This window comes from Callospermophilus lateralis, chromosome 10 (genome assembly GCF_048772815.1).
Source record: "Callospermophilus lateralis isolate mCalLat2 chromosome 10, mCalLat2.hap1, whole genome shotgun sequence".
Taxonomy (NCBI): Eukaryota; Metazoa; Chordata; class Mammalia; order Rodentia; family Sciuridae; genus Callospermophilus; species Callospermophilus lateralis.
In genome coordinates this window covers 61,571,036-61,585,625 of record NC_135314.1, presented here as the reverse complement: position 1 = coordinate 61,585,625, position 14,590 = coordinate 61,571,036, and the positions used below count along the sequence as shown (strand labels likewise).

General features: G+C 38.7%; 1 protein-coding gene across 2 annotated transcripts in view; it reads right to left on the bottom strand.

Moving 5' to 3' along the window:
• Lsamp (limbic system associated membrane protein) overlaps nucleotides 1–10,380 on the bottom strand; it is a 591,787-nt gene extending 581,407 nt beyond the window's left edge. For both annotated transcript variants that reach the window (XM_076868338.2, XM_076868339.2), the window contains exon 1: nucleotides 10,226–10,380. In XM_076868338.2, coding sequence (XP_076724453.2) covers nucleotides 10,226–10,380 — 155 coding nt within the window. The remainder of the gene's footprint in view (nucleotides 1–10,225) is intronic.
• Nucleotides 10,381–14,590: the final 4,210 nt, after the last annotated feature.

The window sequence follows — 14,590 nt, the reverse complement described above, 5'->3', positions numbered from 1 at the left end:
CAAACTTCATAAGAAGAGCACTGATATATGCATGTTAGAGTGAAGTATGATTAAAGACACACATAAAAAACAGAAGTCAGGAAAACTATTATTTTTCTCAGTCAGTGTTTTCACACACAGGTACATTTATGACTGAGTATTGACTGCATCATTTTTATTCTTTTTAATCTTCTGTTGCTAACAGAGAAGTGTGGGAAATAGCAGCATGACTAAAGCACAACTTTAGAAAGGATATAATTAACTTTAGACAATATACAGAGGTTTAATATAGAAATGCATTACCAGTATATTACAATAAAACAAATATAATGTATCATTGTATGGGATGCTGTGCTGAATTCTTCCTCAGTGTTATAGTCTTTTCCTCTGACCTCGAATAAATAATGTTCTTCTGCATTATGCTAAGACATACAGAAGGGAATTCGGGATTATTACAAAGTCCACTGTACATTCAGGTTTCAATTTCTCCAGGCATGAGTAATGAGCTCTAAACTGCAAAACCCAGGTTGGCATCATTATGCAGTATGAGTAATTACTTTTAGTAAAAAGTATGTGAGTGATATGTACCTTGCCTCATTTCACAAGAAAGTAGAATGGATGGCAGTGAATATACCTGTTGCACATAATCCTGCTACCTTAAGTAACCCCTGGTCCCCAATTTAGTCCCTGAAAGTGCTTGGCCACCACTAGAGGGAGAAAGCCCTTGCAGCTCAGCTCAGGGAAGCTACATTCTTGTCTCAGACCTGCCTGGATGATGAGCAGCTCTTCATAGACTCTGGATCTACTTAATTCCAGGGCCATTGGGTGACTCTGTTCTATCAGAAGCTGCAATTCTATCAGGAAAAGGGATACACTTTGGGTCTCTACCTCTGAAGCTCCAGGATTTCCTCCCAATACCCCCATATGTTAATAAAAATATTTTGCCCTTTGCATTTCAAGAAAACTATGCTTGAAGAGAGAAGCAGATAGGAATTGTTGAAGGTGTTCCTGACCAAATCCTGTTATCCACTCCCCAATGATCAGAGAAAGACTGACATCTGGTTTTACTACACTACCCTCCTCCATTGATCATCCACAATTCATCTAGTGGTAATTGACTTCACTACCAAAATGTCTTCCTTCAGACTGTCCCCTTATGTTTCGACTTTTATAAATCAAGATCTAGTGGGCTTGATTGATACTATGGCCACCCTTCTCTGTTCAATTCAGTAGGCAAATATTCATTTCAGTATCTACAGATACTCAGCTAAATTCTGTGAAAAAAATGTAAAGTAAATGTGACGTCTATATTTGAGGCAAGATAAAATGAGCAAAATGTATTTTTAAAGTAGAGTAAATGCTAATTGCAAGGTAGGAAGAAAGGCTATCAGTGATAATAAACAGGGCACTGATTGAGTCTGATAGAATTAGGGAGGATTTTCTGAATAAGATAGCACCACTATTGAACCTTGAGGAGGTACAAGTAGGTAACTTGGTAAGGAAGTATGAAAGGGTAGTAGGGTAGAGGGAAGAGGGGAAGCTCCAAGGGTAGGAAGTAGCACTGTGTATGTGCACAGTTCCCACAACCCTGTTTGTGATCAGAGACTACAGATGGCTCTGGATTGGTGAGGGCAGTGAGGTAAGAGGTTGTACAGAGTTATCTGACCTAAGGTCCCTCATCAGAGACCTGTGAAGGGTCTGGTGACACTTTTAGACTAATATCAGAAAACAACTGTCTTGGGATAGTCAAGAGGTGAATTCAGGCTCCCAATTTGGCCAACCACATAGAATCTGGAAGTTTTAAGTAGATTGAAGATGTATATAACTCAGTAAATTTAACTGTCAGAGAGAAAAATATGGCTTCAGCTGTTACTTCATTTCTTAACTTTGTTTCTGTCTTCTCCCCATAGGGCTGAACTAGATTTTGTGATCTTTTACCAGTGAAAGACATTTTTTTATTATTATTATTCTTTTTTTTTTGACTGTGTTCCGTTTTGTCTGGTACTGTGATTGAACCCAGGAATACTATACTACTGAGATATATCCATGGACCTTTGTATTTTGAGACAGGGTCTTACTAAGTTGCTGAGGCTAGCCTTGATCTTGTGATCCTCCTACCTCTGACATGTGGCTCAGATTACATATGTGTGTCACCACACAATAAGAGTTGTAAAAGGTAGACCTCCGTGCTATGAAATTCACTTTTATGCTACCCCCTATTACTAAAGGTTTTAAACAGGGCTTCAGTTCTATGGAGTGGGGCCCCCTCTTTTACACCTTGACCAAGTTACCTGTCTTGGTAATCTGTAGGATCCAAATCATTTACTCTCAGGATCTCTTCCTACTCAAATCAACATTTGTCCCCAAAATATTACTTCTTCTCTGAAATCAAGACTTGTGACTTGTGAGTCTTTGTAACCAGTTGACAGACCTCCCTGTGATCCTAGCCTATCTCCCATTGGCTCACTGGAACTTGCTGATCTGTTATTTTACCCTTCTTGTGCTTTGCCTTTCTCTTGGTAAACCATGTTGGACCTCTCCAGTCTACTTCTCACCAGATAAAGCTTTAAGAGATGGTGTTTTGAGTGCCACACCAGAAATCCCAGGTTCCTGCTGCAGTGTTCATCGTATGGTGTCTTCACCACCCAGCAACCAGAGCTAGATCCTGTGGCCTGTTCCTCCCAGTTTACCAACAATCATTTCATTTTTAGCCCAAACTAAAATGTGTATAAATTCAGAAAAATACATTGGATCTCTCAAAGGATTTTAACTAAGGAGTTTATGATGATTACAGTGTGTACAGCATCCCTGGAAGCTGTTCAAAGGACAGCCTACCTACCAACTGAAAGCCGAGACCTTGACCCTCCTGCAGCTGTCCTTGTCAGAAAGCAGTATTGTTTCATTGGGGTTTAGGAACACAACTGAAGTCATTAAGATAAAGGGCTTGAAATCAAGAAAGGCTGATGAACAGGCAGTGGTACAAAGGAGGAAGGGGAGTTTTTTAAAAGTAGGGTGGGGGAGTTATTTAGACTATGGGTCTTGCCAAATACAAAAATAGCTGTGGGGATATAAACCAGAGGAGGAGACTGGAAGAAAGAAAATTCACTTCATTTAGACAGATAGGGATCATATCAAAGATAGGACATTTTCCAAAAAACTCTCTTTGACCAGCCCTAGATGTATGATTCTCTATAAGTCAATGCAGATTCAATTTGCAGAAATGAGATAAAGGAGAGAGCAAAGGGAGAAAGAAGAGAGAAGGGAAGGGGAGAATAGGGTAGAGGAAGGAGGAGAAGACAGGGATGGACATTTTAGCAGAATTTGAGGTATAATAAAAAAAATGACATATCATGAGATAAAAATGAAAACCACAAAGATAATCTCCATTATACTGTGGAATAAGAATTGCAAGACATTAATTCCAGTTTTCAAACAGTAACTCGAGTTTTTGAGCAACCAACTAAATTTATGTCTTCTCAGTTAAATTACTTTAAAATGATTAGGTAGACTTCCTAATCTCCAAGGTCTTTCCTACTTGAAACTTCTATGTGTTTTTCTGGCAGCAATTAACAAAGTCTGAAGTAAAGGGTTTTATTTTCTGGAGGTCAATCACACATTAACTTGAGATTATGTTTTGATTGCAGGCGACTACAAAAGAGTGTTCACTTCACTCCTAATAAGAAATGCAACTGTATTCTAATATACTTGCCACTTTAAAGGATTTGAAATGAAATAGTTAAAACATCTTGGAGCAAATGACCAGCGTGGGCCATAGAAAGAAGAATAAAAATCATTTTACTAAATTTTCTAAAAGTTATTTTTATGGTAAATATAAATAATAATACTTTTTAAAAGAGGTTATATATTATGCTATTATACAGTTTGTAAAACACTTTGGTATACCTTATCTCATTTGATCATAAAAACCACTTTGTTGCAAGCCAAATAGAGGCCCGTTTTCCTCCTTTCATAGATTAAAAGAGTTCATGCCTTTAAGTCTTGATCTTCTGGCTTCTTATTGAGCATTCACAACTTATTACATCCTTCATGAAAAGTCTTGACCTAGATGCAAAAACTTGTCTATAAATTCTACCTGAAAATTGATCATCATGTAAAGGTGAGTTGACTTCTACAACTGTAATTATTTTCGAAATTATATATTTATGTACATGCAAACATAAGGGCATAGAATTTAGCCCATTCAAATAAGTTAACGTGGAAGACATTTTCCTTGTATATTATCTTTTGCCTCCCTTACATATAGTACAAAAAAAGGAAAATAACAAAACCAACCAACCTAGAACCAACTCCTTAGTGTTTTACCTAATCAAGAAAAGTAAGAGAACGGAGTTCAACAGTTTTTTAAAAGTCAAGCTTTAATGCTATTGCAGTAGATACTGTGTAAATCAGATCCATATTAATGTCACCACATTGCCCATGACAATGTAGTGATGACATCATGTGGTAAATAAATGGATCTATGGCAGTCTCTTTCCTTTCTTTCCTCTTTCTCAATTGAGTTTGGATGGACCTCTTTGGCTTTTGAAATATTTCTCAAACAATACAACTAGACCTTACATTTTTATTGCATTTATATTAAGTGTTGTCCTGAGTATTTTATAAAAGATTTCTCACACAGTAATGTGCTCCCTTCTGTGTTTATCTCAAAACCTTTAAATTAAGAAGCAAGAACCAGGTCGTCCCCCAAACTAATGAAATGAGAATGTGCTCCCTTCTGTGTTTATCTCAGAACCTTTAAATTAAGAAGCAAGAACCAGGTCGTCCCCCAAACTAATGAAATGAGAATTTCTGAGAGTAAGAAATATGCAGCTTCTCTACTTTAAAAAGTTCTCCAGTCAACAGTAACATATTGCCATGGCTATGAACCACCTACAGTCATGGTTCTCCAACTAGAAAGTGTTCATGAACCACTTGAGGATCTTGGTACAATGCAGATGCTGATATGCTCATTTTGGGATAGACTCTGAGATTAACAATGGACCAAGTGATACTTAGGATGCCCATCTGTGGACCACACTTAAAAATAGCCAAAGTCAATAGCCCAAGTCAGTGTTTCTTGAATTGTGGCTGTAGCAATAGCATCTCCTGAGAATATGTTTAGAAAAAAGCAAATTTCCAGACCCTTCTAGAGACCTACTGTATCAGAAGCACTGCAGATGGGCCCCAGAGTGTGTTTAAACAAGGCTTCCATGTAATTTAGACAACACACTCAAGTATGAGAAACACTGGCCTTAAAAAAGAGTTTCCTAAAATCTAAACAACTAGCTACATATGGATGGAAAACCACTGATACTTTCTGCTTATGTAGCACTTTGCATTTCAACAAACTTTTTTACTTTACCTCTTATTATCTTCTTAAAACAACTCTGTAGAGTAACTAAAATAGATAGTTTCAGCATTTTGTAAATGAAACTGCAGCTCAGAATAATTCAGGGATTTGCTCAAAGTCATAGCACACAAGGATAGATCCAAATTTAGAGCCTAGGTCTTGTGAATCTTGCAAACTAACAGGGAAAACATTCAGAAAAGAAGAGGGCACATAGCTTTATATCACATAGCCATGGCTAAAGGAGAGGTATCTCTCAAGCTCAGGTAATGACAGGGAGGAGACAAGCATATTCAGGTAACTTCCTATCAGGTGAGTCACAGCTGTTTGTATTTGGAGTTCTCAAGCCACAGCAAAATGTATTAATTCTTTTAGGCCTGAGTTTGCTGTTATGTGGAATCAGCTTTGAGAAACACAATGCTCAGCCCTCACCCACAGACTCCATGGCTGAGTCATCACCTCTGGTTGTTTTCTCCATATTTCTACAAACAAGTCATCTAAAGTCAAATGAGACAAAACACCAAAGCCACCTTTACTAGGGTAGAGTGTTTATGTATACATACTTACACATTCCATACTTATGGAAACGTAAATGATCACAATTTGCATTTATCCCAGGAGATTTGTCTTCTATTGTTTCCTGGGACATAATGACAATAAGTGATCTAATTCACAGACCCATAAACATTCTTTAAGAAAGTGTATATAAAATGCCATATTCCTAGATGATAAATACTAGGTAAATACTAGGTAAATATCCCATTATTTACCACATGTATTCAATACAGGATTTTATGGGCAATGGATGATGCTTAAAATATCAGTGATGACCAGTAAATTTTGTTTAGCTCTAGTAATTTAGCTACAGAAAAAGAAAATTTCATAATTGTTGCACTCTTGCCCTGTAGACACACAAAGTTTGTTTTCAAATGCTAAACTATAAGTAGTAGAAAAATAATATATTGTGTCAGGAGTTTTTATTAATATTGATACATTTTTAGTAAATGTAAGCATTCCATTCTATGATGCCTTATAGAAAAGAAACCATTTTTCCCTTGAAGTTTGCACAGAATCTTCACATTTAACTATCAAATGATCACATCCTTTTTGGTTGTTTATTCTTTGCCCCCCTAACTATAGAAACAAATAGGGAGCAAAGATCTAGAATTTGAAAAAAAAAAAAAAAAAAGCTATATTTTCTAGGCATATTTACTTTTAAAATGTTAAAATCATAAAAAATTATTTTAACACCCAGAAAACATTAAACAGAGTCCAATTTGTGAAACAAAAATCTCAATACCTCAGATTTAGAATATTTAAAATCACAATATTGTGAAATCCTTGCATTTTTTATCATATGTGCACTTATGCTCTATGTCCAGATATGTATGCATATGTGATATTTACAAACTATACTTTTGAACAGATGTTTGATAATATAACGCATTATGTGACTAGCATGTTCCTTGGGATCAAGTATTTCATGATTATCTTTTTAGACATATGGTGCTGATATTGAAAACAAGACCAGAGGGATTATTAAAAATAAAACTTAAAGTGAGGTTTGGAACATTTCCTATTTCCTTTTAAGTTAAACTTATCAAGAGAACTATGTGGTTTCAATCCATAGAGATTAAGCAGGAGCCAAGTCTTTTTGGTTGCCTGTACACAAGGCTAGAGGCTTGGAAGGACCAGTATTAGAAATTCACACAGTAACTGATGAACACCTTTACTTAAGCGGGTGGCAGTGAGGTATATGTGCTCCGTTTAGAAAAATACCTAGGCTGCATCATGAGTAAAGTCCTGTGGATAAATGTATTGGGCACTCTTCTGTGAATTATTAATGTAGATACTGGTTCATTCCATGTAGGAATGAGTCCTAGGTACTGCTGCTGCTTCTACTGGTCTGTGGATAACACTTTTGACTATTTATTGTTGGGTAGGAGATAGTATTGTTTTCATTAGCTCTTTATAAAATTTCTCTTAAAGATCTGGAATATCAACTAAGAAACCATCAAGTTAGCTGTGCATACATAACTATCAACCCTTCTTTTTTCCCCCTCAAGTTTTGTCATCATAATTCTATAATCCTTTTCTTTCTCAAAAAGAAATTAGAGAGCAAGATGGCAAGACGAAAAATACACACTCTCCTATCATGATGCACTATTATTAATGTAATAATGGTTATATAAAAATGAGCATACATTTCCTAAAGAATACTTGTTTCATGGAAGTAAGGCACCGAAGGTAAATGTTTTGAAGACAAGTTGGCCAAACTTCTGTCACTGGACCACTAGAATTACAAACCTCCTTTGTCTTCTATTGCCATTGCACATTATTCAGGGCCACAGGCTCACTGAGAGAGGATTTTTTTGCCTCTCCTTGGCATTTCACTTTCTCAGTGCCAAACATCTACTGAGGCTTCCAAATGAATCAAGTTCTCCTTCCTCTCCTCCCCTGGAAACTCATACTCCCAGCAAAATGACACAAATAAAGTGGAAGCATGCCCTTCCCAGCCTAGACTTGTAAACAGAAAGCAAGAACACCATTCTTCAGCAGGAAACTGACCCACAAAGCTTACTGGATCCAGTTAAAGAGATTGAGAAGAAGGTCAGCTAAAAAAAAAAAAAAAAAAAAAGAAGAAAAAAAGAAAGAAAGAAAGAACTCTCTATCTTCTGATAGAGCTCCACCAACCCAAAAATAAAGCCTTGTCTAAAGCAAAGGAAATTAAAAATAGAGAATGTTAGAGGAGACCTGGGAAGGCAATGGAATCTCACAGGTGACTTATTTGCATGCTCTGTTTATCTTCTCTTTGCCAAGGACTAACTGGTTCTGTTTTTATTCTCATTTCTCTCAACCCTCACTTCCACACTATAATACATACTAAAGTGTAATGTTTTTTAAAATTTCATATCTTTGGGGCCATAGACATAAAGAACTTCTGTATCGTATATAGATATTTGTGTAGTGAGACTACATCTCCTAGATTTAAATTTCAATACCTTTTTTTCTTTTGAATTATCATTTAGATATTTATCTAACTCTAAGATAAATATAGCTTAAGATACAATGATGGTACTTAGAAAGTCCTTACAAAGTTCACCAACACTCAAAAACTTGTAAATTTAAGGTATTCACTTTTCTCACATTCAATCTTGTAACGTGAAAAAAAAAATCCTAGATATAGGATAAATTTATGTAGAATTCTTCACTAATAAAGGGTTAATGATGTTAGGGAATATGGATATTAGGAGTTGAGAGGGCATGCTTGTGTGCTTGCAAAAACATTTTCTGCATTATGTCCGTCCAATCTCTTTGCAAACAGATGAATTACTCTATAAATCTTATTGCTCCATGTGGATAAATCATACATGCAGGTTTACCAGGATGGAGAGTTACATAGGAAAATCTGCTTTGGATAGTAGGATCTTTGAGATTAATAATCACCCAACACTCAGAAAGTGAAGAAAGGAATACTTACACATTAGCATTTTCTTACTTTTTATAATCTGGAACAACACATATATAGACAACACACACACACACACACACACACACACACACACACACACTATTTTCTCCTCTAACAAGGCTAGAGATCCCAAAGCAGGACACTCTGTGACAGCCAACCAAATTTATTTCTGAGAAAAGAAAAGAAAACTTTGCTGCTGTAGGCAGCTCTGCCACAGAACTGCTCCCTTATGCCCCAGGGTTTATGCACTATCAGCTCCTTGCACACAGATTAGAGGTTTATTTTCTATCGCACACTGTTTTTTATTGCCACAACCAGCAATATTAGCTAGATAGATAGACTGACACTGGGTCATTTTATTTGGAGGAAATGGGATTTTAAAAGATCTCAAAGGAGAGCATTTTCTTTCTGTTTTCTTTCTTTTTTCTTCATTTTTCCCCCTTTTTAAAAAATTATTATCTGCTAGAAATTCAAGTAAAGCTGGAAAAGCAAGGGTGAGAGGGGGAAGAGATAAGAGGAAGAACAGGAAAAGCTGCTTGGAGCTTTTTAGAAATAGAATAAAGATGAGGTTCCATTTGAGTTTCTCTAGCTCACTGTCCCTTATAGGGGTCAAACTCCCAAGGACTTGGGACGATTCCTTTCCAAATTTCAATCTCAAATTATATTTCAGAGTTTGGCAGAGCTATACAAAGATACGAGTTTGAAGTCAATAATCATTTTGATTATGCCAGGTTAATTCTCTCACAACCTCTAGGCTTAACACTTCTATTCTTAAATGCCAGCAACTGGATATAATATTATTTTTTCTTCTCCTCATTCTTGTGGCGATTTCTATCCACAGTCCAAAAAAGGCTCAGTAACCAACCAAAGTTCTAAGATTGATTTATTTCCCGGGATGTCAATTAGAAGATCTTTACAGAAAGTCTTCTATCAGAACTACTGCTGGCAAGAGTGAAAGCCTGGATGTACAACACACACACACACACACACACTCACAGGAGAAGCAAGGAGAATGCAGTACCATGTACCACTCTTTTAGAGCCATAATTCAACAACTCTTCTTTCTGGATTAAGAAACGTCAACAAAACTCTAGAGGGCAAAGCATGAGCAATTAACAAAAACAGTAATACTGCTGGAATTCCACTAATTCCATAGGTGAAGTTAGGCTTCCTTGATCAGAGAAACAACATCCAAAGAACCAAACATTTCACCAGCACCACTGGCTCTTGACAGGGACCAGAATTCCTTTGAATGTTGTTGGCAGTCGACTACCAGTCAGTGAAAGGGATACACACACACACACACACACACACACTCCACTCCGGAGCCTGCAGCATCGGAACGAACACACACACACACACACACACACACACACACACACACACACACTGAAGCGCGCGGGAGAAAAGTTGCCCAAAAGCCCTACCTGAGGATGGCCGTGTCCCCCTGCCTCACGGTGATGTTGTCCGTGCCTCGGTTAAAATCCACGCTGCGAACGGGCAGTCCTGTGGGAAGAAGGCAGAGCAATCTCAGTAGGACCAGCGGCAACTGTTTCCGATCAGGCTGAACTCTCCCGACCATGGTGGCCAAGGCGAGGTGCGGGTCCGCGGGGTGCTCCGAGGGTTGTGCGCGCTGCTCGCCGCGGAGAGGGGCTTTACTAACACCGGGCTGTCATCAACCGCCCAGGCAGGTCGGGCTTCTCCAGTTTGTGGTCCCTTCCACTTTGCCACTCTTCACCTCGCTCAGTCTCTTTTCCCTCTAAGTCTTAACAAAGCCCTCATAAAATCCTAGCAGGGGTGAGGGGAAAAGTCCAAGGAACAAAATTTCCACAGAGAGTACAAATGCAAAACCCTCTAGAAAGGATGAGGAGAAGACTGCCAAAGGCAGAGGTGCTTCCCTGGTCTCTCTGTGGTTGGATGCTCCTGTGCCAGCGTCGGAGCTGAGCTCCTTCCCTGTGTAACCCACTTTCCCAGGCCGGCGAGGGAGCCGGCTCCAAGCTGCCAGGGAGTGTAAAGAAACTGCCACGCAGCAGCGGCAGAGGCAGCCCAGAGTCTCTCTCCCCCTCCTCCCTTCCTGTTTCTCCCTCCAGTCCCTGGCTGTCTCTCTATCAGCACCTCCCCCTACCCTGCTGGTTTTCAACAGCCCCTCCACGTCATCCCCTCCTCCCTCCCCTCGGAGTGGCCCCTCGCTTTGCACAACTGCCCCCTTCAGCAGCAGTCAGCCTCAATGAAAGCCCGGTGTGCCTTTAGGTTGTCAGGACAACAGCTCCATCCGAGGAGGCCTGGCTGATTTCCTTAAGAAGAGGGAATGGAGAGTATGGGGACTGTTCAAGACAGAGAAGAAGGAGAAGGACTTAAGCCATAAAAGAACAGAAGAAAGAGTCCAGGAAAGGAGAGGGAAAGGATGAAGGAAGAAGGAGAAAGAGAGGCAGGAAAGAGGCAAACCTTGCTAAATGGAGGGAGTAAAACAGAAGGATAGACGGCATGGGGGTTGGGGTGCAAGTCCTGAAAGATGGGCTAAGGAAGAACAGTGAAGAAACTTGACAGCAGACTCTCACATTAAAAGCCAAAGTTGATTTCAAAGTAAACATTCCTGGCCAATGGCTTTTCATACTCAAATCTTGTTCATTCTTTTCCTCTCTTCTGTACTTTCTATTATAGGATGAAAAAGGTTTATTTTCTCTTCTTCCTTCATCCCCACCCCCTCTTAGAACCCCTTTATGAAAGATGGATTGGAGACAATGCTGGTATTGAGTGGTGTGGGGTGTGAATGCTTGGCTTGTCTTTTCCAAGTGCCAGCCTCAGCAGCTGATCCCTGATCCCTAAATCAACCTCACTCTCCAGGAAACCCTCACTCAGTCTCACACATGAGTGGTGGTTTTAAAGATTATTGTTCTAATGACACATTGCTATGACCACCCAAGCTCCTACTGGTACTTGCTTCTTGTTCATATACAAGGAAGAGGATTTGTATTTCAGAGGCCTGTCATTTACAGGGAGACACTAAGGCTGCATGCAGCAGTCTAGTGAATGCCAGACAGGCTACCATCATTTCTCACTCCTTCTACTCCATGAGCCCAGGAAGTGATGAGGTCCATAAGGGCCAACACTATTAGTCCTTCAAGTGAGAGTCCCATCTACTAGAGATGTCCCTTAGTAGTGATGCTGGCAATGAAAATGGGGTTGGGCCAGCTAAGGACTCTTTTCCTCCTTTTAAATTTTACTTGAACAATTAAAGCATTCACATGATATAAAAACCAAATGGTATAAATTGCTATAGGATTAATTACAGTTGTTGTCCTATTGTTTAAAAATGGCAATAGGAACATGCATGGGGGTGCACACCTGTGGTCCCAGTGGCTCGAAGGCTGAGACAGAAAGATCCGGAGTTCAAGGCCAGCCTCAGCAATGGTGAGGTGCTATGCAACTCAGTGAGACCCTGTTTCTTAATACAATACAAACAGAACTGGGAGGTGGCTCAGTGATCAAGTGCCCCTGAGTTCAGTGCCCAATACCAAAAAAAAAAAAAAAAAAAAGAGATTAAAAAAATGGCAATAGGAAGACAACTATAATTCCCCTATCTGGAGGCAACACATATTTCCAGTTCCATATATACACAAGAAAGCCAGAAGAGGTGGGCAAAGGATGGGAGATGAGGATGAAGCATAGGGAAGTGAGGCTCCTTCAGGCTTGGAGCTAGGTAACCTGTCCTCAGACCCTCAGAATAATCACACTTGATCTCCTTCAGGCTTCTGTATTCCAACAAGGTCTTTGCTTGTAAGTCTTCCCTCTGTGATAGCATAGAAGGAGAGAAAATTTGCATAGACAGCTCTAAAGCTTCAACCAAAGTGATTGTGAGTCATTCCGATAACTTGCTGCCACTTCTGCTAACAGGGGAATCTCCAGGTTGGGAGTCCCCATTTTATGTCTCCCTGTTCTGGATCATTTCTAGCCATAAATATTCCATACATATACAAGAAGTAAATACATAAATATACACATATACAAACACACACAAAGGTGTTTTCCTTACCCCTCTTATTTACACAAATGGTTAGCTGAGGACATTTGCAAATAAAAACAAAGAAATAAATGCAAAGAAACATGTTTGGAAAACCCCACAAGCCCCAAGAAAGCACTAAGTGTGCTGATACCTCCCTTTCCCCTAGAATGATCAGATTTCTCTACAGCATTTTATCAGCTAAAAGATATATGAACTCTTATAGACTGTGTGAAAAAAGGAAGGCATTTTGATTTTATAAAAGATTTTGAAGGATTGAAATCCAAATTGTCACAAATCCAAGATTTATCAAGCCAATTAATTTTGTTGTGCTGAGCATTCATTTCCTATAAATCAAGGTGTCCTCTTTCAGGGTTTATAAGCAATCCACAGTTAAGAAACCAGTGATGTTTCACCACTACTTTGTAACTCAGCTGTTGAAAACTTGGAGCCCAATTTGTGACAGAAAAAAATGGTTAGATCAAGGGTTAGTTGAATCACAAACCCCATAATCCCGTGCTTCTCAATATCAATGCTAAACTGAGCTTCAGTTGTCAACAGAAGGTGCAAAGATTATATAACTCTCTGTCAAGTTTGAAGAGAAAAGAGTACCCACTCTTTCCCTACCATTAGTTGACTTGACCATCCTTGATAATCTTCTTTGGAGCTCTGAGAAATGAGGGATGAGCTTAATAAGCAAAGGTTTAAAAGTAGCATGTGTTCTTCATCTGGGTGGTGTTCCACCAATGTCAGAACAAAGAAAAGAAAGATGCAAGGGACTGGGGGCTACTAAGATCATGTGTATCCTACTGATGGGATTATCCTTGGTAGGATCCTAGATGCTCTAGGGGAGGATTAGACAAATAGATATTATGAGTACTTCCTCTTATCAGTGACAGGATTTTGTGTAAAGAAAGGAAGAGGTTTTTTCAGGACAAAGTATAGTGGGGTGGTAGGATTTTATTGGTGGAAGATATTTATACATGATTCTTAACTAATAGAAATCTAAAGTCACTGGTAGAACTTGCATGGTGGTGCTAGGAGGAAACAGGCTAATATATAGGGCACAAAATAATTCACAACAAAGTAATGGGAATTTGGAATTTTGGGTATATCAACCAAATCTGGAGTTTGCCTCTATAATTATTTGAAAAAAAAAAAGTATATCTTAGGCTAATCAAGAATATAATCAGAATTGGAATGGAAATGCTTAACCAAAGAATATACAATTATAACTACATATTTGTGTAGAAAAAACATCAAAAACAGCAATTAAAGATTTTAAAAATATCTTCATTAAATAAAGTCCAGTTCCTGGCAACTTTTGTTAAACGAAATTGACTTACTGTAAGTACTCAATATAAAACACAGTTTTAAAAAGGACTTTATTTTAGAAATTCTTTAATTTAGACTGTTCAGTAATTCAGTCTAATTCAATAAGACTGACTTCCTGAACAATTAAAAATCATGAGGTTTATGCCAGGCGTGGTAGTGCATGCCTATAATCCCAGTGGCTTGGGAGGCTGAGGCAGGAGGATTACAAGTTTAAAAGCCCCTCAGAAACTCAGCAAGTCCCAAAGCAACTCAGTGAGACCCTGTCTGTAAATAAAATACCAAAAGGGCTGGGGATGTGGCTTGGTGGTTAAGCACCCCTGGGTTCAATCCCCATTACAAAAACAAAACAAAGGTCATGAGATTTACTATATAAAATAATAATGAAATATTTGGTATTTACAGCCAAACAGCACTTCAAATACAATTGTTTAACCCAACACTTGGCCCAGAGGGTGAA